General features: G+C 36.4%; 1 protein-coding gene and 1 pseudogene across 7 annotated transcripts; one reads left to right on the top strand and one right to left on the bottom strand.

The window, feature by feature from the left end:
• Positions 1-12: 12 nt before the first annotated feature.
• LOC103325608 (uncharacterized) lies at positions 13-19,220 on the top strand. Of its 7 annotated transcripts, none has more exons than XM_008227801.3 (20): positions 13-153; positions 1,013-1,560; positions 1,692-2,394; positions 4,076-4,160; positions 5,359-5,513; positions 6,136-6,329; positions 6,474-6,604; positions 7,014-7,301; positions 7,900-8,046; positions 9,076-9,330; positions 9,466-9,606; positions 9,736-10,074; positions 10,725-10,898; positions 12,150-13,071; positions 13,213-13,361; positions 13,693-13,797; positions 14,165-16,159; positions 16,473-17,036; positions 17,118-17,343; positions 18,319-19,220. In XM_008227801.3, exons 2-20 carry the CDS (start codon positions 1,020-1,022, stop codon positions 19,011-19,013), a joined length of 7,809 nt encoding a protein of 2,602 aa, XP_008226023.3. In that variant the 5' UTR covers positions 13-153; positions 1,013-1,019; the 3' UTR covers positions 19,014-19,220. The 7 variants fall into 7 exon arrangements, with proteins under 7 accessions (XP_008226023.3, XP_016651687.2, XP_088907749.1 ...); XM_016796201.2 differs by having other exon boundaries at positions 7,888-8,046; XM_089051623.1 differs by having other exon boundaries at positions 5,434-5,513; positions 7,888-8,046; positions 12,150-13,361.
• A 471-nt stretch (positions 19,221-19,691) lies between these two features.
• On the bottom strand, positions 19,692-20,685 carry LOC103327121 (phenylalanine ammonia-lyase 2-like; annotated as a pseudogene).
• Between the last annotated feature and the right edge of the window lie 7,215 nt (positions 20,686-27,900).

The following is a 27,900-nucleotide window of genomic DNA, read 5'->3' as shown; positions in this document are numbered from 1 at the left end:
ATCACCGCCTCAGCAGTTTTTTTGCCTCCCCTCATATTCCTGTGAAAATTTCTTCCAACCCATGATTTCCGCTCGAGAACTGAAGTAAAAGCCCTACCAGTCTCTGGTTGTCGTAGGAAAAAAAATAAATTAAGCACTAAGATTTTCATGCAGGTCAGTCAAAATTTCTCGATATTGTTCTAATTTTTGTAGAAATTTTCCTTTCTATGATCCCAATGGTTGCGATGAAATCGGACCTGAAATTGTTAGTGTTAGTGTTTGGGTTTTGTTTTAAATTATGTGGCATTATATGGCAAATCAATGCGTAAGAGGTGGTGAATTTCTGCATTGGTGTAATTTGTGGCAGGCGATTAGGGTTTTAGGGTTCAGAGCTTTGGCATTGTACGGTTTGGATCTGAATGTTAGCTACTTGCTTAATTTTTTAGTTTTTGTATGGCACGTAATGTTACGGCATGCTTTTGACCTCTTTCATTAGCCATTGTGCCATTTCTAAAAATGATAACAAGTTGTGAGATTTAGGCAAGAATATAGATGGTAACAAGTTGTGCCATTTCTCACTTGCTTTCTGTTTTGATTCAAGGCACATTGCCAACTTCATTTTATTAGCTTAAGGGACTGGAATAGGGCTGCTACTTTCTCCTCTGAACGAATTGAAATTCCAGAAGAGCTAGTACTGTCATTGGAGTATTAGGTAATTGCAATAGTACACAATATAGAAACTGGCACTAACCTGGGCTCTTTTATGTTTAGGAGAAAATGTAAGTGGAATTTATTTACGAGTTAGGAGGAGTAGAAGTATTCGTCTATTCATTTATTCGGTACTAGAAATTGAAAATATATATAAAGAGTAATTTTTTTTTTCTTACAGTTTTCCCAAACTCTTGCTAAGAAAAACAGAGAATTGATTCATTGGTTGATAGAAATTGATTTTTTCTTGCTTCATTGAACTTTCAAGATGTCTTCATGCTGTATGAGTATTATTCTAACCTAAAATTCTTCTGTTGATGTACAGTTGAAATATGGCACATGATACACGATCTAGTCGGAAAATCAAGGATGATGAGAATAACAATTCAAACGGGAGGCAAATTAGTAGTAAAGGATTAAGTACTTCAGGTTCTGGAGCATCAGATACATCTGGCTTAAGGAGGTCTTCCAGAGAAACATCATTAAAGAAAAACATAACTCTGAGCCCTTCTAGTACTAGGAAGTCTGAAAGACTTGAGAAAAAAATGCCTGAAACTCCTCTATTCAAGAGGAAATCTGAGAGATTTGAGAAGAAGTTGACTCCAAGTCCTTTGAGGAGATCGGATAGAGCCAAGAATCACTCATCAACTTCTTCTGGGTCTAAAAGATCTGATAAAAGCTCAGGTTCATCAATGGCAAAGCGGAAAACGGAAAAGAAAGAGAAGAGTGTGAAAGAATTGACATTGGGTACTAGAGAAGTTAGCAAAAGTGAGAAACAGAATGTAGGACCTTGTCATGGAAAAAATAAGATAAGAAATGCTCGAGCTTATAAGACACTCTTCATGAAACATAGAAAGAAGCTTCAAGCACGAGGTAACTGAGTGTTGGCTCCTAGCCATTCTTTTGAAGTCATTATTATTGTTATTATTATTATTTATTTTTTTTTGGAAACAAAGTGGAATAGATTATTCACTTCATTGTTATCTTTTCTTCTTGAATTTAAGATCATAGCGAGAAGCAGAGCAGGCAGAATAAAGTCTCTCAGGGAGGTAGCAATGCTTGTGGAAGTGAGGTTGAAGGGCTTGGTAAAGGCGTTGAGGAACTGAATGAAGAATTTGTTGGGAGAGTTCATGATGGATCTTTGGTGGGGTCTGATTCCAGTGTAAATAAATTAACAAAAGAAACATGGGAAGATAATCCCGGAGTGGATTTGTCCCATTCAAGCCCTAGGCCTAGCTGCTTGGAGGAAGCTTCTGAGTTCAAATATGGTGATGGCTTAGAAATTCGTGATCAACGCCCACTGTCATCACCTTATAATGCCATGATGGAAGAGCTCAATGATGCACCTGAAAGGGTACATGTAGAATGCTCTGCAATGGAAGAGTTGAAGATGCCAGAGTTGACATGTTCTACGTTCAATGAAAGGGTACATGTAGAATGCTCTGCAACGGAAAAGTTGAAGATGCCAGAGTTGACATGTTCTACGTTCGATGAAAGGTTGCATGATGTCTGCATTGCCTCAAAAATTGGTCACAGGGTCATACCTTCAAAGAGGAAAAGGAACGTGGCAGATGGGGATTCTGATTCTCCAGTTAATGCAATTAAAGATGTCTGCACCTTGACTGCTGATGCTGTCTCTTCGTTGCCATCTGGGTCCACAGAAGATGTTTCTGTTGAGACGTGCGGTGCATGTTTTAAGCGACAAAGGTATTGCTATTCACAATAAAGTAGTCTTTTTATCTCCTTTTACATCAACCATTGAATTAATTTAGTTTGTGTTAGTCTACTTGAAGGTCCGGAGTGTGAATACACTCTTTCACATATTACACTTAGCATCTTCCACTTTTTATAAACTTTTTAACAACAAATTGTTTTATGGGTTAGTTGCACCTGCATCCCCTAAAGTTTTATGCATTTCCACTTTAGAATCCTTATTTCTGGAATTTGAAGTCCAGCTACTTGAAGTTTAGACATGGTTGCTCATAACCTCCTTTAGGCAGAAGTCAACTAACAAACTTAGCGGAATCAATGACATGACAAAAACACCTAACAGTGTTAAAAATATTGTTTGGTTATTGTTGAATTTATAACTTAGATAAAGGGAACTGTTATTGGCACTCCAAAATAGTCACGCTGCAATCATGTAAGCGCAATTTCTCCCTTGTGATTTTATAATGGAGTGCATGATGATTTTTTCCTAGTGCGAATAACAGATCCCTACATAAAAAGTGTAGTTTGAGTAAAACTCCTTAAAAATGATCAAACAACAAAAAAACTTCTTAACACTTGAGCCCATTATGTAGACTCCACCATCCCTTTCCAACTGGCATCCCAAATTTCCCACAGAGATATGGCAGAAATCTGGGATTCATGAGAAAGATTTGAGAGGGAGACAGCACATATTCTATAAATGGAATTTCTCTTGCTATTTTGTGTTTTCACTCTTCCCTTTTCAATATTTGCTACAAAATGCTTAAGTTCTTGGGTTTGTTCCTCCCTTTGATACATTTTGGGTAATCTTAAATTCCTCTCAAATTTGTTCTGAATCGTGGTTGAAGGTCAGGGATTTGGGTTTGTCTGTGCAATCTTTGTTTCTGGGTTTGCTTAAAAAAAAAATATTCATGGAAGAGAAGAAAAAAAGGTAAGACCAAAGCCTCTGTTGTAACAAAAGATGAAAAACGCTTTATTGTGACCTGTTGAATAGAAGTGGACTCCTTATCCCCTTTTGGAAGTTTTTGTTTGGATTTTATAAAAGTTTTACCCTTTTCAGAAAACAAAAGGATGAAGAGGAAGTACCTCTTATTGTTCATATTTCTGGGCTTGATTCAAAATTCCTTCCTACAGATTGTTTACTTGTGAAATTAGATCAAAGATAAGTTAGATAAATAATGGCTAAAGAGGACCAAACTCACAAGTATCACGATACTATTAGTGGTGGTGCTGATAATAATGGTTTTGAAGCATTACTTGATCTTCTTCAGAGAAAGCTAAGAAAAAGGCCCCACAAAAAGGACATGGCGGGTCAATGATATAGGCAAAGATCTGGAATATTTTGGACTGGAGTTGTGTATGCACCCATTGATTTTTTGTCCTCCTCTACATCATTGCTGGTTGAAGTTTCAATATTATACTTTTCTGCAAAATCTAACGTCATTATTGATGGAGCTTTGCAATGTATTCTTGTTGGTAACTGGTTATAAGGGGTAACTTAAAATGGAATCCCAACAAATGCAGACGGATTACAAAATCATTTTACATGGTCTGTGATAATTTATCAGGATGTGTACTTATCTATTGTCTTAGATTTGTCAATGTTGAGCAATCATGGGAATCTTATAACATTCTAACTTTCCTTTTTCTCCCTCTGTTTCTCATATGATATTTTCAGGGTAGAAAATGATCCGATGAATCTGGAGTTTTGCTCTTGCAGCACAAAATTAAATCAGGAGTTATGTGGTGCCTCTGTAACTGAGGTTGGTTGACCTTCCCCCATATTTAGTGCTTTCCAAATCCATTGTTTCCAGTTATACTTTTCTTCAAGTTTGTTTCTCTCAAAGATGGAATATTTTTCTCTATATGGTCTGTCACTTTTTATGTTGCTTTCCAGTGCATATATTATGGTACTGCAGCTTTGATTTCGATATCTCTTTTTCCTGGTTATATGTCTCATTTCATTGTGGGGAGGTGGTTCTATATTTCGTATCATCTTGTGGATATGGATTGTAAAGAATCTTTTATTAGTTGCTGGTGTAAGATACTGGCAGTAGGCCATGTCAGAACTTTTTGAAACATTATATATTGGATAAAGTAATTGGTATCGCTGTTATGGTAACTTTTTTGTGGGTTGTAAGTTAGCAGAGGACATGTGAGAAATTATGAAGCGAGGGGTGCTACTCTACCTTAGCATATGTTTTTCAATATAAGAATATTAGGTTAGGTACTCTACCTTATGTTTTCAATATGAGGCGGGGGGTGGTCTCTACCTTGGCATGCGTTTTTCAGTATAAGAATATTAGTTATCACGTTTGGTTTCTTGAGGTTTCTAGAAAACTTAACAGGCTCATCTATTTGTTATGTTCATAAAGGTTTTAGATATCCAACCGATGTTATTCATCAGTGAAAGTTTTGACAGCAGGTAACATTGTAGAACTTTTTGGGTGATCTTTGAGGAGTTGAGTCTCAAATATATTCTCTTACTTGGACTTATTATTTTTTATATAATAAGATTCTCATTTGAACTTTAGAATTCAAGGTTTGTAAATCTGTTTTAAATAAGTTTTTTCTTGAATATTTTTAGTTACATACTGATACCTCACAAATGCAGATATGAATGATATTCTTTCAACTTAATTGATTACATTTTTAATGTTACAGTAGAATGTGGCTTTAGTGTTGAGTTGGAAAACAAATGTAAATGGAAACACAGAGAAGGTTTATGAACTAGGAATTAGTGTACATTTTCCCTGGCATTTTATAGGCTTTAGTGTACATTTTCCAGCAGATGATTCTCTTCAGATGGTTCAAATGGAGCATTTCATAGGCTCATATACGTTATGTTGTGGAGATTGTGCTTGTAAATTTCTTGTCACTGGTCTACTGTTAGTTTGCATTTTATGTTTGTCCTACGTCAATTATTGATTTTGTCTGGGGTTTGGTAATTTTTCTGAAAAGTTGTATCCGGATAGAGGAGAGCTCATAGCTGATAGTACCATGGGAGTTCCTGAAAACCTTAACACTTGTACGCAGCAAAAGGAGTTTTCTGCAGATCTTCAAACAAATGGCAACCAAAATACATGCCTCATCTGTTCTCTTGGTGGGAAGCTCCTGTGGGTAACCTTTTCTTCTGGCTTTTCATTGTTGCAAATGTCTCTAGTAGATGATATGGAAAATTTATTTTATGCTTTCTTTTAGGAGAAACAAATTTTATGAAACCCAAAACAGATTACAAGGTACAAAGAATCAGTGGAGAAGGCATCCGCCTTCATCCAGATACAAATAAAGCTAAGACCAGAGCAACCACAGAATAATACATAGACTACGAATTTGTTGAAGTTAGAAAGACACGCCAATTGATCCTCTAACATGCGGTGGAAGGCCTTTTCATTGGGGCTTTTCGGCCTATCCTACAGTTTTCCATTAAGCATAGCATCCAAAATCTGCCTCCCTTTCATAAAAGCCCGCCTTGAGTGCATGAGATTGTATCACAATAATCTTATATAAGCTAGACACCAGACTAATTAGCCTAAAGTCTCTCACCGTTGCTGAATCTGACTTATTTTGGAATGAGGCCTATGTAAGTTTCACATGAATGGATGTACTTCTTTTTATGCAGTTGTATTTGCACATGAGTGAACATGTTCACAATATGGATTTATTTTTTATTTAATCTTGGAATTTCATTGCTTCTATGATGTGTTTTGTGTTCTTACAATTTGTTTTCAATTTCAGGTTCTGTGATGGAAGAGGATGCAAGAGAAGTTACCACCTTTCTTGTCTAGATCCTCCTATGGATGCTGTTCCTCTTGGAGTTTGGCACTGTTCCATGTGTGTTAGGAAAAAGATAGAATCTGGTATATATTCGGTGTCAGAGGGAATTGAGTCAATCTGGGATGCTAGAGAGGTGGAGGTATCTGATGTTGATGGTATGCGGAAATTCTGAAAATTTGGCTCCATGTCTGTTTTGGATTATTTGCTTAAGTTTTGATTTCTCTGTTGCGACTATTTTGTGGATGATGGGGGTTTTTAATACCAATACTGTTCCTTTTTTTTTCTTTTCTTTTTCTCAGGATTGTTAAAGAGGAAGGAGTTTTTTGTTAAATACAAAGGTCTTGCTCATATTCACAATCAATGGGTACCAGAAAGTAAATTGCTTCTTGAAGCTCCTACCCTTGTGGGCAAATTCAACCGAAATAACCAGGTAATTTTTTCCTCAATTGTTTTGGTATACGTGTTCTATTTCATTTGTCATTTCTATCAATGGAAAATGTGAAACACCACGAAAAAGGGAATCTGACATTCTTTGATGGGCTTGATATGCCTTTGCATGGGTTCAAATTTCTTTTTCTTCAGATCATAGATAATTGCTTTCTTAACTTATTTTTCTTTTAACCATTAACCAAAAGCTACCTTTGCACATCCGCTGTAGTTGGGGAGTGGTAAGTAGAAATTTTAACTCTCTTATTTTCGCCTTCTGCACTCCATTGAGTGTAGAAAAAGTTGAAGAAAAAAAAAAATCAATTTAGAGTGCATATGGATAAAAGAGGACTGCCAAGATGACTATTCTTTGTATTTTAAGCGATTTCTTTTTGTGAATTTATGTTCTCCAGGTGACAAGGTGGAAGAAAAAGTGGACTGTTCCACGTCGCTTGCTACAAAAAAGATTGTTAATGTCTCCCAAGCAGCATGACAACTATCTTAGGGAGCATACTGGTGATAAGTTATTTTGCCATTATGAATGGCTTGTGAAATGGCATGGTCTTGATTATGATGATGCTACTTGGGAGTTAGAGAATGCTGCATTCTTGAATTCACCTGAGGGTCAGGGCCTTATAAGCGTTTATGAAAACCGTCATCAGAGGGCAAAGAAGGCTTCTATTTCCCCTGAAACGGATAAGGTGCCTCAGACATGATTTGTATGAAGAAATATTTGAAACAAATATCTAATTTAAAAATGCATATCTATTTAGATGAGTAGGTTTAAGGTGTCAGTTTCATCCACATTATATTTGTTTACCAATAACATCTCATTATCTATCTTATTTGTTTTGAATTGATACGTAAACTTGTATTATTAAGTGGAAGTTGAAAAGGAACTTACTGGTTGACTAGTCTTAAGCATGTTGGAAACCCATAACGGAATGTCCATAAATTAGAAGTATAAGATATTTCTTTTCCTTCTCTGATTGGTGGAGGCTTCTCTATCATTTTTCTTTGGTTATAGAGGCTTTTCTTTTTGAAAAGATAGAGGCGTTTCTGTCATTGATCATAATGGGACCTGCCCTCTGTGTGTGTTTTAAAGGATATTATAATTTTTCAAGGTTCCAGGTGTGGGCTCCACTGTCCTTTCGGATTTAGAGCATGTAGAGATTTATCTCTCTACATTTTCTTAAAATTGATTAAGAATAAATTATCCTTGGATGAATCTTTTTCTTAGTTTTGCTTTCATGTTTTTTAATATGCGATCTTTCTGTTGTTAATTAGCGTTACCTGCAGATACTTGAGGGTAAAAACTGTTCATCAGTTAAATTATTCCAACTGCCAGCTGGTGAAATATCTGGATTTGATAATACTTGTCTAGACAATGTTAACAAGCTACGTGAGCTCTGGCACAAGAGTAAGAATGCTGTTGTTTATGATCAGGTGAGCTTAATTAACTTTTCTGCTATTAGACAGTTCGTTTCATAGCATTTTGGTGCAATGATTATCTTGGTGTGGAGTTTATGATCCGATGTTGGAAATATGTTCATATACAGATGATCTGTTTCTTTTTTCTTCTTTTTTCTAGAGAATTTTGTTTATTACTAAGCACATAGAGTACAATCACAGTGGCTACAAGATGTTCACTTCATCAATATACCTATGAAAATAAGACTTTCCATCAAAAAGCAAAATGTGATTATAAACACTTTAGTTTCTAAACCACCTCCCCACTATAGTTTCTAAACTCCTTCTGTTTCTTTACTTTTCAATACTAAAGAGTTCTGTTCCCTTGGATGGGACTCTATTTAACATAACTAAGAGGGTCCCCCCGTTGTTAACCGGGAAAAGAGTGGGACTTGAAAAGAGGAGGGGAGATGGGCCAACAAAATCACCCAAGCCACCGTTAACACATTTCAAATCCATAAAGCTTTTGCCTTCTTCATCCCACCAAAATTCTTGCGCCTCTGACTAAGAAGATCTATGCAGTTGGGCATCAAAGGGACCAATTAAAATACAATAGGGAAATAGAGGAACAAATCATCAGACATTCACTCCCTCCTTTATATATTATACACATTTTGAAGAAGACACTTGAGTTCTTCCCCTCTGATTCAAGTCATTGAACAACCTACCATGAGGGATTGTTCAAGTATTAGGTGGTACTCTAACCTTCCAACTTATAGGAAATAGTTGGATAAGGAAAGAGAAGGATTTTCACATAATTTCTTGAAATATGATGAGGGTAAACATTTTTACCACTTTAATTATTCTCCTCTGAAATATATTATTGTACCTTTAACTCAAAAATGTTTGATTAGAGACCTTAGATCGATTTACTATTTGCTTGAACCTCTCCTATTATGGTCAAGCTGGTGCTTAAGGGGGAAAACTGAAAAAAACGAGTTTCTTTAAGACTAAATCCAGTAAAGTTTCATGCGGGTCTGGTGTAAAGAAATTCTGTTTTTGCAGGAACGAATCGCAAAGGTGGTTGCATTTATTCTATCTTTGCAGTCTGATGCTCATCGACCTTTTCTCATCATCTCAACTCCTCCTACACTTTGTTGTTGGGATAATGAGTTCTTCCATTTGGCACCATCTATCGATGTTGTGGTTTACAGTGGAAATAAAGATTTACGGAGAAGTATTAGGACAATAGATTTTGATGAGGCTGGTGGTTGTATGATGTTTCAAGTACTTGTTACCTCACCAGAGGCTATTATTGAGGTATCTCTCTCTGCTTGTAGGATTCGTTAGCATTAGAAATTTTTTAGTGGATTGTAAGAGTGCTTAGCTCTCTTTAAAAAAAATAGTACTTAGACAGTAGTGACTTAGTTGTTAAATTCTCTCTCTATTGTGTAGGATAAAAATGTGTTCGAGTGCATACAATGGGAAACTATCATAATTGATGAGTGCCAGCGCCCTACAATCTCTAAACAGCTGGTGCAGATTAAGATGCTACGTACACATAATTGGCTTCTCCTGGTCAATGGAATATTTAAGGTTTGTATTTTATTCTCCTTTATTGGTATTTTTCTGTTTTCCTTTTTGTTATTATTGTATTTTTCTGTTATTTTTCTGTTTGGGAATATCTTTTCTACTGGTCGACTTATGCAATGCTAAATATTTCAGGAGAATAGTGCTGCTGAGTACTTTAGTTTGCTGTCTGTCCTTGACTCTCACGGCGATTCACAAAATGGTGATCATTTGCTAACCAGTTCTGGTGATATTATTGGTAAACTAAAGGAGAGGTTCTCAAGGTATATTGCATATGGAGATATTATTGGTAAACCCAAACCTGACTCTTCTAGGTTTATTGAGTACTGGGTTCCTGTATGTATATCAACTGTCCAGCTAGAGCAATATTGCGAAAATCTACTGTCAAACTCCACGTTGATTCTCTCATCAGCAAAAAAAGATCGTGTTGGAGCACTTGGTGCACTCCATGATATAGTTCTATCTGCCCGGAAGGTTGGTTGGTTGCACTTTTGTCTCAGTGTGACGGTTAACGATTACATGACATCTGTGTCTTTTCATAATCTACTGTAACTTTTGAATCCCATGTTGTCATAGGTTGTCAAAGTTTTTATTTGGTTTGATGACACCATTGTATCATCCAGTTGTTTTTCTTCAGTATGTTATTGCATGACAATTTGTGTTGGCCTGGATATGGACATTGTTGTAAATGTTAAGTTATCCCTTTTAGGTTGATTCTATCTTCAGTATTGTGGTCAACACTTTACACCTTTAAAAGTTACTATTAGTAATTTAGTGATCTTTATGAAAATTTAGTTTCATGTATTTAGTCATTTCAAATTGTTTGTATAGCACGTACAGATATTGGAACTAGAAGAGATCTGTAATGACATGTTTTCATCTGTTATTTTCAACTTTCTCTTGTATTAAGTTAATTGGATGTTTGTTTTCTTATTGTTATTATTGTATTTTCAACCTTATGCTTTCTGTCCTCTATGTTTTTGATAATTTGAAACAAAGGAAGATACTGTTTGTAATGGGTAGTGAAATGAAATGATCTTCCTAATGGTTGTATATTTTCTTCCCCCATGCTCGGCCACCCTCTTGGATTTTGAGTAAGTTGCTTGTATGGTATTTGTTGACAGTGCTGTGATCATCCCTACATTGTGCATCCACCCTTGCAAACCTTGCTTACTAAAGACCTTCAAGCAGTTGAGTATTTGGATGTAGGAGTCAAAGCAAGTGGCAAGCTTCGGCTTCTTGACATGATGCTTAAAGAGATAAAGAATCGAAGTTTAAGAGTACTCATCCTTTTCCAGGTACTAGATTTGGTAGTGTTACGATAATTCTTATTAGAACAGCTGTTTTAGTATCTTCTGTTATATATATAGAATATAAAAGTTTTGATCTTCACTTGTTTGGGAGGTTATTATTTCCATACATGTGGAATAAGATAAGTTGTTGATTGAGGATTAGCTCCCTATTTCAGAGTTTTTCTGTTGATATGCTTTTTGGTGGCTGAGAAAGGGAAAAAGAATTTCGTCATATTTATACATATTAGGGACAATGTGGACAATGGTGGGTCCATGATACAAACTATCAGAGTTTCCATATAATCCTATCCGATATGATTAATTAACTACATATCTATCCTACAAAACAAAACCACTGCGAGTTTGGTAACTTTTGGTTTGGGGTTATTTTAGATGACACGACACATATTTTTTAGGTACTACACTCCACATAAAATCGCACTACATTCCAAATAAAAATATTTGTGGCTATTGCAAAATATATATACAACCCCACATAAAGAAAACCTAGTAGAAACTAGATACTAAACAATTACTGGTTTCCAAAAATTACAAAAACTAAATAAATACAAAATTAAATACTTTGCAGAAAAGTTACCAAGAAAAATAAGTCTCTTAGTACCAAATATTACAGGGAGGATATTTTATGCTAAACGTATCATTTTATACTTTTATGTTATGTTCATGTCTGTTATAAGTTTTTAGTTATAGTAATTGTATCCCCTTCTTTTTGATAATTACAATATACATTTTTTTAAAAAGAATAATTACAATATACATACAAGCATTATGGTTTGATGTAATATTTTCTGTAGTTTCACTTAAAAAATTTATGCTTTTGAACCAATACCACAAATTTCTGTGATGGTCACTGACATTGATATAAATATTCATGAATATTTTCATAAATTTAACTGTCGATATTTCTTTAGATATTGATTTTTTTTTTTTAAAGAAACATTTTGTATTCAAATGTTGAAAGGATAAAAAAGGACATTTAGAACACAGGCAAAAAGAAAGAAACAATAGCTGTTGAAACAAACACAAGGCCACACAACATAGAAAACAAAACAGCCAATCAAAAGACAACCCCTTAAGATGCTACAGCCAGCAGCCAATCGCGTATATGGCTTCTGCTTTTGGATTCGATCACTTGTATTCACTCTGTCACATGCCACCAGTCCTGCCAATATCTGCACCTTTGGATCCTGTTCTAATCTAACCCTTTTTGTTTTTGCCCCATCATTTTATTACCAGTCAATCAGTGGTTCAGGAAGTGCTTATTCTCTTGGAGATATTTTGGATGATTTCCTGCGTCAAAGGTATGGTGAAAATTCCTATGAACGCGTTGAGTTTGGTGTTCTCCGTTCTAAGAAAGATGTTGCCATGAACATGTTCAACAATAAGGAGAATGGTAGATTTGTGTTCTTATTGGAGGCTCATGCCTGTCTTCCCAGCATCAAACTGTCATCAGTTGATACTGTAATCATATTTGGTAGTGACTGGAATCCACATAATGATATAAGAGCCCTGCAAAAAATATCACTTGATTCACAATTTGAGGAAATAAAAGTATTTCGTCTATATTCAACGTGTACCATGGAGGAGAAACTTCTAGTTCGTGCAAAGCAGGGGAAGATTCATGATAGCAATGTACAGAATATAAGCAGTAGTATGCTTCTGTGGGGGGCACCTTACCAATTTGATAAATTAGATGAGTTCCACTGCTGCAACACCCCAGCCTCCACAGCAAATATCTTGCCTGAGGAATCACTTCTGAATGATGTCATCCGGGAGTTCTTGTCCATACTTCCTCAGGATGGCAACAACAATGTCTTCTGCGATTTCTCTATCATTTCAAAAGTTCAACAAACTGGAGGAGCTTACAGTGCAGAGGTTCCATTGCTTAATGAGCTGAAAAGTCAACATACTGGTGAAGGGCAGCCCCTTAATTTTTGGACAGAACTGTTGGTAGGAAAGCATCCTCCATGGAAATATTGTTCTGGTTTGTCTCAGAGGAACCGGAAACGGGCACAACATCTTGATGAGTTAGCAAAGAAACCAGAAGTTGGTAGTGATGAAGTTGTAAAAAAGCGCAAGAAGGTGGTAAATGGTAATGATGATGCACCCTATCCGAAGCCTGGATCAGAGGGGAAATCAGTTCCTGGATGCAAGGAAGGTAAATGGCTAGCTGATATTGTGGATTATTTTGTTTTTCTCATGGCATTTCCCCAGGAGTTCTGTCTTGGTGCAATGTCAGGGTGTTGTAGATTTGCTGGATTCCCACTTTTAGTTTCTGAAATAATCTTTGCTTTTGCAGTATTGTCTGTGGATATAAATGTCTTAGAAAATCCAGAAAGTAGCATGTTTGAGTCTGAGGAGAGAAGAAAATTACATGATGCCCAGAAGAGTCTTCATCAACTTTTGAAGCCAGAGATATTAAAACTATGTGGAATCCTACAAGTCTCTGTATGAATTTGATTTTCCTGCTAAAAACATTTGGTTTCTGTTTTTGTTCATATGCCCTGCCTCTTTTTTTTTTTTTTTTCTCTTTTGAAAAGAAACATAGGTTTATTAAGGAAGGAAAGCTAATTACAAAGAGTGGATAAGGAATCCACAATCTGGGAAAGAAACCAGTAAAAACAAGAAAGTACAACTCAAAAAATGTCAAATAAAACAAGTCAGTAAACGAAATATGTGCTGCTGTTATTAACTCGATATTCCATTAATATGTTTCAGTACAACATGGTTCTCTCTTGTAATGATATCTTGGTTGATGTTACTACTTCCTCTAATGCAGGATGCTGTCAAGGTCATGGTCGAAAAGTTTCTTCAATATGTAATGAGTAATCACCATGTTAATAGAGAACCAGCAACAATACTGCAGGCATTTCAGATATCTCTGGTTAGAATCGTCTTGCTCTTTCATGCACTCATGTTTTAGTCTATTAACCTTTTTCACATGTCAAGAAGGAAATAAAATCTACTTGTTATTGGCATGTTGAATTGCGAAGTTCTTGCATGCATGCTTTCTTTAATTTTACATTCCTTCAACAATCATATTTCTTTCTGGTTCTGAAATGATTTTTGATGATTTGTTCATTTCCTTTTACTCTGACAAGCTGCCACTGAATATGTAATAGTGACACTTTAATTTAGGCGTACATCACCTCCTGATATCTATAATGCTTCTTTCTGGGTGCATGTGCATATACTATAATGCTACTTTAACTTCTTTTTTTAACTGACTTGCTGATATCTATAAATTCCAGTGCTGGACTGCAGCTTCATTTCTGAAGCAGAAAGTCGACCACAAAGAATCTATTCAACTTGCAAAGAAGCATCTTAACTTCAATTGCAAAAAGGAAGAGGCTGACTATGTTTATTCAATGCTGCGGTGCCTGAAAAAAACATTTTTATACCGTACAGGGATGTTTAAGGCTGCAGAATCTCCAAAGTTTGCTAAATTATCAAGTAAAGATGTTTTGAACAATTCACATCCAAAGGTTTCACAGTCAACAACTTCTAACTTTCAGCAGGTCAAATCAGATGTTAAAGACTTGTCACTGAAGCAAGAAAAATTAGCACAAAAAGATGTCTCTAAAAGTATTAAAGATATTCAGAAAAAGATCCAGAAGCAAATAACAAAACTTATTGAGAAGCAAATCAAAGAGAGAAGTGAAGTTTTGAGAACTTGCCAGGAAGAAAAGGCGCATCTAGAAGCAGAATCAGTTGTTATTCGGTCTTGTTTCCTAAATAATACATCAATGAGAACAGAAAAGTTAAAGATGTTGGAAAAGAAAATTGAAGAAAATAAAAACCAGACCAACCTACGTCTTAAGCGTCTTGAGGCATCACAGCAGGAAGCACAGGATAAGTTGAAGGAGATGGGGAAACGATGGGCAGAGGAAGTGCAATCCTGGGCTTGTGTTGAATTGTTAAATAGATTGCCTTCAAATACACCTGAGCCTTGGTTGGAATGCTCAAGGACTAGTGAATGTCTTAGAATTAGTGAAGGTTGCAAAGATTTTGCCACTTTAAGAGATCATGATATTGGTTGTGTTGTGCATAGTATGACAGAAGGAGTGACAGCACTGTCTCAAACTCCAGATAGTGTTCCAGATGAAGCTGAAACATGTAGTGGTCCCATTAGAACAGAGATGACCACAGCTAGGCCACTTGGTGCAAATGGTGCCTTAAATAGAACTTCTAGTGATGATCAAGAGAACACTGCGTCTGTGAATCCTTGTCCCAAAGCCGGAATTACTGATTGCGCCAATGGGGATTTTCTGCTTGAAGTTCAAGAAATTGTCTGCTGTGATTCACAGAAAGTTGTCACCTCCAGTCTTCCTTCGTTTGAAGAATGGAACCACAATGCTGACACATTACCCATTTCTGATGGGGAGGTCAGAGTGGAAGTTTCCGAAACTCTCTGTTCAACCGATGGTCAACACGGTTCCCATCCCTTGAATCTGTCTTCTGTGCAACAGAATCCTGATGGGGCTACATTAAGCGTGCCTGAGAGAGAGGCTCCAGTGGGATTGCATGAGACTGTCAGTTCACTTCGTGGTTTGCAAAATGTTGTTTCTGTTAGGGCACCTTCATCTGAACAAATCCATGTAGTGAAGGGAGCTATGCCAGATAAAGAGGTCGAATTAGGAGTGCTTGAGACTGTCAGTTCCAGTCATGATTTGCATAACGTTGTCTCTGTGAGTCCACCTTCATCAGAAGAAGAAATCCATGTAGTGAAGGTAACCACACCAGATAAAGAGGTCGAACTGGGAGTGCTTGAGACTGTCAGTTCGAATGATGGCATAGCAAATCTTGTCACTGTGCATCCACCTTCATCTGGAGAAGATATCCATGAATATTCCACAGAACATGAGACTGTCAGTTCAAGTCATTGTTCCCAAAATGTTGTGCCTGTGTGCGTACCTTCATCTGAAGAGCAAGTCCATGTAGTGACAGTAACCTTGCCTGATAAAGAGGTTGATTTGGCAGTGCTGCAGACTGTTCGTTCAGATGATGGACCAGGGAATCTTGCCTCTGTGAATCCACCATCTGATGAGAAAATCTCTGAAAAAGCCACTGAAAAAGAGAACAGTGAAGGGTGTGTTATGGCATCTGACAGTGCAACAGAGGTCTACCAGCAGAATGGAGTTGATACTGCAGTCAATAGAAGCTCATATCAAGAAATGCCCCTGGTAAATTCACCTGGATTGCAGCCTGTGGCCCTGGCTCCTGGTGGTTCAGTGACACAAGAACAGGTATTTGATTGTTGGAAATTGTCAATCTATATAGTAGTGATGTTGTTTTAATCAGTATTCTCATTCTACAAAGATGACTGTGCTTTGTCTGAGGACCTTTTCTGCACTATTTCGATTTTTTACTATCCTGAAATTATGACGAGTTTAGATTTGTAAGATTTTTATGTATTGTTACTGTGCACCACAGCATATAATATAAGTGGTTCACTACTTTATGATATTGTTTTGGCTTTATTCTTTCTACAAGAAAATAAAATCAGAATGAGAACAGTGATTTAGTCGTTCTCTTGCTGACAAATTCATACCTGTCCAGGCACAACAAGACAAAGGTACTCTGTTAGAAACATCAACTGCCGTACAAGAAGGAGATGCAGAACCCAGGGAAAAGCAGAATACTTGCCAACCAATTGAAAATCTCGCACCCGAATCTGTTCCGGTAGTTTCATCCAATCTGTCTAATCATGAAATGCCGGACATTGAGCCTGTAGTACAACAGCCGCTGTTACCATCCTCTAATACACCTGATCATAGTGCTCCTGAGTTATCTTCAGCTGGTGGAGTTGAAATTCAGCCAAGTCCTGAAAACCGGACCTTTAACCAAGGTGCTCATGCTCCAATGCCACTCGTTGAAAACCTTCTTGATCTTTCAAATCAGACCGTTTCTCGGTCTGTGGCATGGTCTACTAGCGGATTTGGAATGCCGTTTTCAGACACAAGAACTACACCTGTTAGTTCTGCACTTAATAGTCGTTCTATAAATGCTGCACCACAGGGAGCATCTCGAACGCCTCTGCCTGTATACCATGACCCGCTTCAAAATGAATTGGAAAGATTAAATAAACAAACAGATCATATCGTTAAGTCTCACGAAGATACGGTTAGTTTTGAATTTAGTATCTTTAAGTGTATTTACTTTTAAAAGCAAAAATTCTACTAAGGTCATCTTTGTCCTGAACAGAAGCTGCGCCTGAAAACTGATTGTGACAAGGAGATAGAAGAGGCTGTTGCTGAAATTCGTCGAAAGTATGAGATTAGATTTCAGGAGATTGAGGCGGAATTTCTCCTTAAAAAGAAGGAATTGGATTCAATTCACAACAAAGTTTTGATGAATAAGATTTTGGCCGAGGCTTTCAGGTCTAAATGCATGGATCTTAGGGCATCAGGTGCATCTGGAGCACAGCAAGGTGTGACACTTCTTAGTTGCAACTTTGAGTTTTATTTTTTCATTCATATTCAATGAGAAGGATCATCATTGGGCTCTTCTTCGGATTTTGTTTTGCAGAATACATAACATATTAGTTTCATCTAATTAGAGTGTAAAGATTTGAAGTAATGAAACAAAATGTTCAACAATTAATATATGTACAAGCAAAGTGTTCAATAAATTTAAGTATTAGAGCGTAGGCAGTCGGCTTTGGTATATACAGGAAAATTGGGGATGAGAGGATATGTAGAAACTGGATCTTTTGCACTACCAATAGGGTACCCACAGGCTTTTTGGATATTGTCAAAGTTCTTTGATAAACAACCCTGGTTTCGACCATTCAAAGTTAAGGGGGGTGAAAAAGATTTTAGATGTAAAACTCAAAGCTTCAGATTCTGTAAGCTGCTTGGAGGAAGTGTAAAGCTATAGTCCATGAAGATTTTTTACCCAGGGATAGCTTGGCTCTGAATGTAAGATAGTCCCATCATTAAAGTCCTTTGAATAGGGAAAAGTACAAAAAGAAGAAAAGGGCTTTTAGTTGAACAATCAATGAGGATTAAGGTGAAGGATTAATAAAAAAGGATCCTCTTCCTTTGCATAGAAAAATTCACACACGCGATTCTCCAACAAGGGAAAACAGACAGAAAAGAAAAGGTGGGCGTGGGGTGAGAGATGAGAGAATATTCATCTTGTTTATATATTTAGTTTCAAGATTTGAACCAAACCAAGTAGATTTTATTGTTTGAATCTGATTTTGATGGTATAGAATCTGTTGTAAATTTAAAACATGTCTGCATGTCTTGATCTCATGCCTTTTATAGTCTCACGGCACACAGCTCGTCAATACACTATATATCCTATATCTCACTTATCGCAACTTGTGCATTTATGCGTCATTGATTTCTTTGTGTGTTTGTTTGTCATTGCTATTAAGATCCTCTTATTTCCTTGGCAGATGGGATTTCCAGTTTCTCCCAGCAGCTGGTCCATCTATCTATGCAAGATGCACAAAGATATTCTCCCGTTGCCAGTTCATCTTTGGCCAGCCCTCCTGCAGTTGTCCTGCAGACTTCTATTGCACCATTACCCAGCCCGCAGACAACCGCTCCTGCACCTTTATCCAATCCAAATTGTACAGCTCCACCTATGCAGACTGTTCCTCTTGCACCTGCTCTTTTGCCGAGCATTCCAACAAGACCCCCCCACATCAGTTCCATCTCTTCCCCAGGAATCCCCCAAGGTGCAGGTGAGATTCGTGCTCCAGCCCCGCATCTTCAACCTTTTAGACCTTCAACATCCATGTCAAACCAGCAGTTACATAGCAACCTCCTTGCAACATCTCCTTCTTTTACTCATATTCCACGCCTACCACCCCCCACACAGCAATCTGTTCCTCATAATAGGGCCCACCATCCTGAAAGTGCGGGAGGAGATTTGGCAGCACTTCGTAGTTTGTCTGCATTGGGGTTGCTTATGAATATGAACAGTCGGGCTGGTGCAAATCCACCAGGTAGTTTGCCCTCACAACCAACTTTGGTCTCGAACCACCAGTCAAGCCTTTCTGAACCCCCCAATACGAGTGGTGCGTGTGTAAACCCAGTACATACAAGTGGATCCACTGACATAGTTTGTTTATCGGATGATGACTAACCAGTTACAAGATTTGGGTTCTCAATTTTTTTAACATCGTTTTACAATGTGTCATTGCTGCTCTGAGTTATGGAGTGGGGTTGTGACATGGCCTAGGAGAAGCAGCAGTTGTAATGCTCTCCTTGCTGTTAGGACTTTCTAGGTGTATATTATTAGATGTCTTATGTTCTAACTATTGTAATGTAAATTCAAATTCTTTTGTTCGTACTCGTATGTTTTGCCACGACTTGGACGTTGCCCTTGTAACTATCAGAGCATGCAATTTCCAGAATGATTGGCGTTCAAAAGCACAAAAATAAAAATATATGAACTAAAGGGGAAAAAAGTCATTTTTGGTTGTGCGTTGTCTGCCTCGATGCATAGCAAATGTCAAGAAACAACTCCTTGCTAATTTTCTGACGTAATTATAAACCGCATTTAGCACTTTTCTAGCTATAAAGATTTGCCGGTGAATGAAATTTCCATATGTACTTGTTTTTTTAGTACAAGTGATGCCATGGGAATTCGAATATGAGACCTTGTCTGCAAGTCAATATCCTTTTCCACTGGGTTAGATCCCATTAGCGCCATGGGTACTTAAAAACCCTGAAATTGTGAAATATTAGGAAATTGCGAAATGAGAGGGCTGGTAACATTTCCTGTATGGTGCTCCACAAACGCATTGCAAAAGAAACAACAAATACTAACTGAGCACTTATTTATTCGTCTTAAAAGAGTGATAAAAAGATGTCTGGACATTCTAACAGGGCGGGAGTTCTTAACATATTGGAAGAGGAGGAGGACTGCCATCCCATTCCTCAAGACAATGCAGGAGTGGATCGATGACCTTACGGTCGCAAATTGCCGAAAACACTTTGTCACAGTCCTCTCCTGGTGGTCCGATGCTCTCTCTTCTGTTAGAAACTCAGTTCCCAGCTATTCCCTCACAAACTTATACAATGGAAAGGACCTGCAGATCTTGAAGCTGTTTGGAATGGATGCATAACCATTATGAAAAATAAAACTAGCCTCTTCAACTTCTTTAGGCAAAAGAGTCTTCAATTCTTGCTCAAAAGCACCTATCTTCAAGAAGATTGAAGCATTTGGATTTATCAAGTCATCATTGTTTGCCAGTGCATGATCAACCAAGACGTGCCTCAGTTTCTGCATAAGGAGAAAGCCTGCCTACGTGGATCATCAATGTAGGCAAAAACATATTCATCGTGGATAACTTCGAGCAAATCTTTCTCACAAAACCTTGACGGCTGAAGCTCCCCAGTCACTCCAAAAGTTAGAACCCTTCTGGACACTTGGCTAATTGCATTCTTAACACTGTTCTTCAACTTCTCCTCCAAATTTCTCAAGTCTATAGCCTGGCAAAGTGCAACCAAATAGTTTGAGGCCATTAGCTTTAAGACTTCCAACTGCTTCAGCTGTTTTTGTTGATGAAATTAAACCCAATGAGTTCACATCTTGGTTGTGCTGCTCTGCACTTTGCACATGAGTGGTTACAGGGTTTGCAAGATACTGAAGCTCTGAACAGTAAGCTGCCATAGCTAACTCAACCCCTTAAACCCGTAGTCCAAGTATTCGTATCGGTAATTTGACTACTCCATTTATTATGCCAAAGGGTAGGGCATTTAATAATATAACGTCTCCTTCGATCCCCTCTAACAGTGCGTAATTAATTGATCATCTAACACCGACACCGGCACCAACCGATTACCTTACCGGCTTTCAAAAAAGCACCTTTGGATCGATCCTCGGCGTATAAATGACAATATGGTGGGAACTAGAAGATCGGAGAAAGAATCATAACTTCTCGCTTTATCACGCCGGGGCTTTTGGCAAGCTTGGATCCTGACCACCAGAGAGGTTTGAAGGCAACCCATTAATTATTGTAGAAATGGTTAACCAGCTTTAAACTTTTTGTATGAATGTGCTTGTAGAATGCTTTTTGTTATAAATATACAACCGTTAAACTATTCTTTTTGTAGTGTTTAGCAAAGAAACTAATTACAGTTTTAAAATATAAAAATATAAAATAATTTAAAAAAAATAGCAAGAAAACCTGTCTTGACTAAAGTTCGTCGGCAAATGTCTATGCCAGCAAATATTTGCCTTATTAGACCTCTCACGACATAATTTACCAGTGCCGACGAAAGTTCGTCGGAGAAGGTCTAATCCGACAAAGTTTCGCTGGGTTAGGTTTGTGCCGACGGTATTTCGACGGAAAAGATTTTTAATATATATATATATATATATAAACTTAGTATCTTTAAGTCAATGAATTTTTTTAAAAAAATTTGTTTTTAGTAATTAAATAATATCTTAGCCTTATTTAGTTAATTTCATTAGTAATTATGTTTTAATTATTATTTCTTTATTGAATAATTTGTATTAAATATTTTAATTAACTTCATAAATTATATTACTTGATAAATAGTAATTAATTTTTAAAAAATTATAGAGTATAGCGATGCGGCTACACTACCACTTGTGAAACTCTACATCAAGGCACACTCAAGTATAGTGTTAGGTCCGGTTATGTCTTACTAACCGTACATTGAGATCGAAACCCTAACCATAAAACCCTAGGTGGAGTTAAGTGAGTATCCAAGCTTAATCGAGTCATAAGTGCCCCATAGTAAGCTTGTGGTTAAGGTTCGAGGCTTGAGAAATATTTTGGAACAAGTTCGGAAGCTAGGGTTTTTGGTTCAAGACTGTTGATTTATCCAAACTAATTTCTTATAAAATAATTAATTACTGTTTAATAAGTAATTTACGAAATCAGTAAAATATTTAAATATTAACTAATTAAATAATAATTAAAATATAATTACTAATTAAAGTAATTAAAAAAGACTAAGATATTACTTAATTACATGTATTAAATTAAAGAAGTTGGCCAAAAAAAAAAGTAAAGAAACTAATTTTATACTTTTAAAGCGTATAGTCGCTCAGCTATGCTGTAAAATATTCTACACAAACGGTACAGTGGGTGGCTATCTTGTTATATTTTCTATTTATAGAATTACTGCAGCGCGGTTAGACTTTATAAATATAAATTTATAGCGTATAGCCGTTTGGCTAGACTCTTAAATTATTATATTTGAAGAGTATTGCCAAGCTGCTATACCTTTAAACTATTCTTTTTGTAGTGGATAGCAAAGAAACTAATTATATATTTATAAAAAAAATTTAAAATTTAAAAAAAAGAGCAAGAAAACTTGTCCCGACGAAAGTTCGTCAGCAAATATTTGCTGGATTAGGCCTCTCTCAACATAATTTACCAGTGAAATTTCATCAGGGTAGGTCTAACCCGCAAAGTTTCATCGTGTTAGGTTTGTGCCGACGGTATTTCGTCGGGAGAGATTTTTTAAAACTATATATTTAAACTTAGTATCTTCCAGTCAATAAATTTTTATTTTAAATTTTGTTTTTAGTAATTAAATAATATCTTAGCCTTATTTAGTTAATTTAATTATTAATTATGTTTAAACTATTATTTCTTTATTGAATAATTAGTATTAAATATTTTAATAAACTTCATAAATTATATTACTTGATAAATAGTAATTAATTTTTAAAAAATTATATAGTATAGTTGTGCGGCTATACTACCACTTGTTAAAGTCAAAGCGCATTCAAATATAGTGTTAAGTCTGATAATGTCATACTAACTGTATATTGAGATCGAAACCCTAATCGTAAAATCCTAGGTGGAGTTAAGTGAATATCCAAGCTTAATCGATTCATAAGTGGCTCACAATAGGCTTATGGTTAGGGTTCGAGGCTTGAGAAATATTTTGGAACAAGTTCGGAAGCTAGGGTTTTTGGTTCAAGACTTGGATTCACCCAAACTAACTTCGTATAAAATAATTAATTACTATTTATTAAGTAATTTACAAAATTAGTAAATTATTTAAATATTAATTAAAGAAACAATATTTAAAATATAATTACTAATTAAAGTAATTTAAAAAATATTAATATATTACTTAATTACATATATTAAATGAAAGAAGTTGGGCCAAAAAAAGGTAAAGAAACTAATTTTATACTTTTTAAAGAGTATAGCCGCGCAGCTATACTGGTAAAGTATTAAACTATTAAACTATAGCAAAGAAACTAATTATATATTTTTAAAATATAAATAAAAGCAAGAAAACCTGTCTTGACGAAAGTTCTTTTGCAAAGATCTATGCCAACAAATATTTGTCGAATTAGACATCTCCTAACGTACCTGTGCCGACAAAATGTCATCTTGAGGGGTGTTTGTTTATATTGGCTTTACCCTTCAGATGTGAGGGCTCATTTATTTAAGATCAAAAACGTAAATTTCACACCTAACACAGTGTGAATGGTTTGCCCATGGGAGAACTCCTTTCCTGTGATCATTCTATGAAACCGATTACACCAAAGCAATTTGTATCCCGTAAAAATCATAAACAAAACCTCTTAGACAAAGCACATGCAACCATCCTTTCACTACATGTTGCATCCACATATCGAAATAAACATGTAATAAATGGTAATTTAGTTATTATGGACTATAACATACATTTCACTCCAAATTTAGCCTAACTTTCTCTATTTTTGGTTAAAAGAGAATAAATTTAAAGGTGAGTGGTTTAGTGCTATTCGTTTCTTTGCTAATTGTACACTAACATCATACTTGGAGGGTATACCTAACAAGGTTATACCGAGAAATCAATTTGAGTTGGTTTTTATTTCGGCAATTTTGTAATTTGCGAGAATATCAAGCCGTTCTTAGGAGCCGTTAAGGAAATCTACATGTGCAAGAGAGGCAGAATTGCATAAGTAATTTGTGTATTAGAGTTTGTAGGTAACGCTAGGGTTTGATAGATTTAATCACATATATGGGATCTCTCATGTTAGGATTTAGAATATATAGGGAAGGTTAATGTAGCGGTGACACTAGTCAACAGGTCTAGCTCAGTGGAAAAGGGCATTGACTTACAAATAAAAGGTTTCAGGTTCGAAACCCTATGCATAGCATCTTAGTTGTGTGTGAGAGAGAAATCTCATTCCCCTTTAGTTTAGATTATCGCTTGTACTAACAAAAAAATATAGCAGCGACATTAGGGATTGGTAGATTTTATCTCAACTTTAAGATCTACTAGGGTTTGGTTGATGCTACATATCTGAGATCTCTTATGGGAAGGTCAAGGTTATGGACAAGGAAGACCCGGGTAGCAACATTGCTAGGGTTTGGTAGATTTGACCTCAGATCTTAGATCTATTATGTGAGGGTCGAGTATTTATAGGGGAGAGCCGCGAGTGAAAGTGTCATATAATATATGCATGAGAGTGCCAAGTGGAAAGGTAAATTTTTAAATAAAAATTATATTGGTCGATTTCGACTCTTGTTGGAATTTTAAAATTTGCTCTTACTAGTTGAGTCCAATTTTTCACCAAATACAAAAAGGAAAACAGTAGTGTTAGACCTATAATTTAACTTTGATTTCAATTTAGTTTATGTAGTTAATTATTAGTTTCAATATTGTCGAGTTCAAAATAAGAACTGAGCCCCTTGTTTTGAATAAGAAGTCTTGGTGATTTCTTCTCAAACATGCTCATATTGAAGTTCCCCATCTCACATCTTCTTGGCTAATTTCTCTATCAAAGTCTTCTCTCAAAACCATCTCTCTAAAATTTCTAATTTTATCTAAATTTAGCTCTACATCGCATTTGAACGAGTTAGTTGCAATCTACCAAATTGTTTTTTGCCATGATTGTTCAATTGTCGCATTTGTTCGCTAACAATTAGATCAATAGAAGCCATGTTTTTCCCATATCTGTCACATATTTTGCATATGTTTAAAGGCTAGATGCGGTCAGTTTGACAACAACACTTCTTCAAGTGGTGGTGGTAGTGTTCATGTACATGTTGTTTTAGGACTTTTGTTATATTGGGTTTTGTGGGCTTGCTTGAGATCATGCTTAATTGTAGTGATGTGAGCTATGTAGTTGTTTGTGTGACTTTTGTCGGATTTAATTTTGCCTCTTTGGGCATGTTAGTTTTGTTCTTCTTTTGGAGTTTGGTGATTTAAATGTCATGTTGACGTTTAAACTGTATTGATGAAGTTTATCTAATAAAATTATGCTTTGATGAAAAATAAAATAAATAAATAAAAGCTAATTATATTTTTTAATACAGGTGATAATCTAAACTAGAAGGGGGTGGGGTTTCTATTATGGATACTAGGGAAGCTATTATCTCTTCTCCTATAGTTGTTACTAATGGTTCTATTAAGCATGTACAGGATCAACTTCAGGGTGAACAATCTTCTCGGTCTCCAGGTTCTATTGAGCATGTACAATATCAAATTCCAGAAGAACACTTTTCACAGTCTCCTGTTAGTGTTTTAGGTGTATGTGTGTTCAGAATTTGTAGAAGAAAATGAAAGGAGGAAGAAGCAAGAAGAATTATCAAAATCTGCCTGCTATACGTGTAGCAGCAGAAAGTTTCATTCACAGACTTGTTTCTTACAACCTTACGCACATAGTGTGAGGAATATATATGTTATGCACAATAGCTAGATCTCTTACATCACAAGATGATCTCAGCCGTTTACTTAGGCAACCAATATGAAGCTTACACTTGTCATAAAAAGAAATAAGATGGAAAAATAATTAAACTAACTCTTAAGTCAGCTTAAGGCTTATAATTCAACACTCCCCTTTAAGTCTTGAGCTGATTTAACTCCAAGCATGCTTTTGAGGTAATTGAATCGATCCTTAGCCAAGGGTTTGGTGAAGATGTCAGCTAGTTGTTCCTTAGTAGGACAGTACACCAAGTCAATGATGCCTTCTTGAAGTGCATCTTTGATGAAATGATATCTTCGATCAATATGCTTTGTCTTCTGATGAAACACAAGGTTTTTAGTGATGGCAATTGCAGATGTATTATCACACTGCAATGGAGTTGCTTCTATCTGAAGTTCTCCAAAATCTTCTAACACAAATCTGAGCCAAATGGCTTGTGCAGTAGCCTCAGATGCACTTATATACTCTGCTTCTGCTGTGGATAGCGCCACATAATTTTGCTTGACTAAAGCCCAAGAGAAAACACCGCTGCCAAAAGAGAATGCATATCCAGAAGTGTTTTTGTTGTCATCAATTGATCCTCCCCAGTCACTGTCACAGAAACCAATCAGCATTGCATTCTTTCCTTTTACATACTCTACACCATAGTTTAGAGTTCCCTTAACATACCTTAGCACTCGTTTAGCAGTTCCATAGTGTTTTTTTGTGGGGCAATGCATGAAACGAGCAAGCAGACTAGAAGCATACATGATATCTGGTCTAGTGGCAATTAGGTACAAGAGGCTACCTACAATGCTTCTATATTGCTCTTCACTTGCTGCTCCACTTCCATCATCCTTGACTAGCTTTTCAGTTGCTACAAGGGGTGTAGTTACCGACTTGCACTCATTTAGACCAAATTTGTTCAATAAAGAACTTGCATACTTCTTTTGGTGAATGAATATGCTTGAGTTTGTTTGAATCATTCCCATGCCAAGAAAATGATGTAGAAGGCCCAAATCTGTCATCTCATATTTCATCATCATTTCTTCCTTGAATTTATCCAACAATTCCTTGCAGCTCCCTGTATACACAATATCATCAACATAAATAGAGACAATGAGAATATCTCTATCTCCCCTTGTCTTGGTATATAAAGTAGCTTCACTTAGGCTTTTCTCAAAACCACAGTGCATGAAATAGGTGTCTATCTCTCCATACCAAGCTCTAGGTGCTTGTTTCAGTCCATAAAGGGCTTTGTGTAGCCTATAAACTTTATCTTCCTTGCCTTTGATCACATAACCCTCTGGTTGGTCTATATAGACCTCTTCTAGCAATACACCATTTAGAAAAGCTGATTTTACATCAAACTGGTACAGCTTCCACTCCTTCTGAGCAGCCAGGGCAATGAGAGTTCTAATGGTGTCCAATCTAGCCACAGGAGCATAAGTTTCATTCTAATCCAGTCCAGGCTATGATCATAAGCACATCATCTAACCTTCTCCACTTCAATGGTGTGTGATCATAAGCTTGAGTGTTCCTTTCTTCACTGCTTATGTCACTTGAGATATGTTGTGATGGTGCTTGAATAGATGTCTGAGGTGTTAGTGCAGCATTCTCAGCTTTCTCTCCTATAACAAAATCATGCTCATTTAGAATTTCATCACGAAGTGGTGTCACAGCCTTGCCATAGTTTTCTGTCCAGTTCCAAGATCCTTCTTCATCAAAGATGACATCTCTTGACACTGTGAATTTCTTGGAGATTGGATCAAAGATTCTATAACCTTTCTCACAGGTTGCATAGCCAACAAACACTCCCTTCGCACTTTTAGGTTCCATTTTGTGTCTTAGTTCATTAGGCACATGAACATAACACAGAGCCAAAAACTTTCAGATGAGCAATGCCCGGCTTTCTTCCACTATAAGCCTCAAAAGGTGTGACATTGTTCAAAGCCTTGGTAGGACATCTATTCAAGATATATACAGCTGTATGTACAGCCTCTGCCCAAAGAAAATAAGGTATTTCCTTCTCATGTAGCATAGACTTAGCCATTTCAACCACTGTCCTGTTTTTACTTTCTACCACTCCATTTTGCTGAGGAGTATAGGCCATTGTGAGCTGCCTTTGAATCCCATAATCTTCACAAAACTTTATGAACTCAGAAGATAGAAATTCTCCACCTCTGTCACTCCTCAAGCATTTCACCTTGTGTCCAGATTGCAACTCAGTCATGGATTTAAATTTCTTGAAACAATTGAAAGCTTCAGATTTGTTTCTTAAGAAATAAACCCAGACCATTCTTGTAAAGTCATCAATGAACAGCATGAAGTACTTGTTTCCTGCAATGGACTCATT

This window comes from Prunus mume, linkage group LG1 (assembly GCF_029339155.1).
Source record: "Prunus mume cultivar Tortuosa linkage group LG1, ASM2933915v1, whole genome shotgun sequence".
Taxonomy (NCBI): Eukaryota; Viridiplantae; Streptophyta; class Magnoliopsida; order Rosales; family Rosaceae; genus Prunus; species Prunus mume.
Note: the sequence above shows the minus strand (reverse complement) of the source record. Positions and strands in the feature narration are given on the sequence as shown.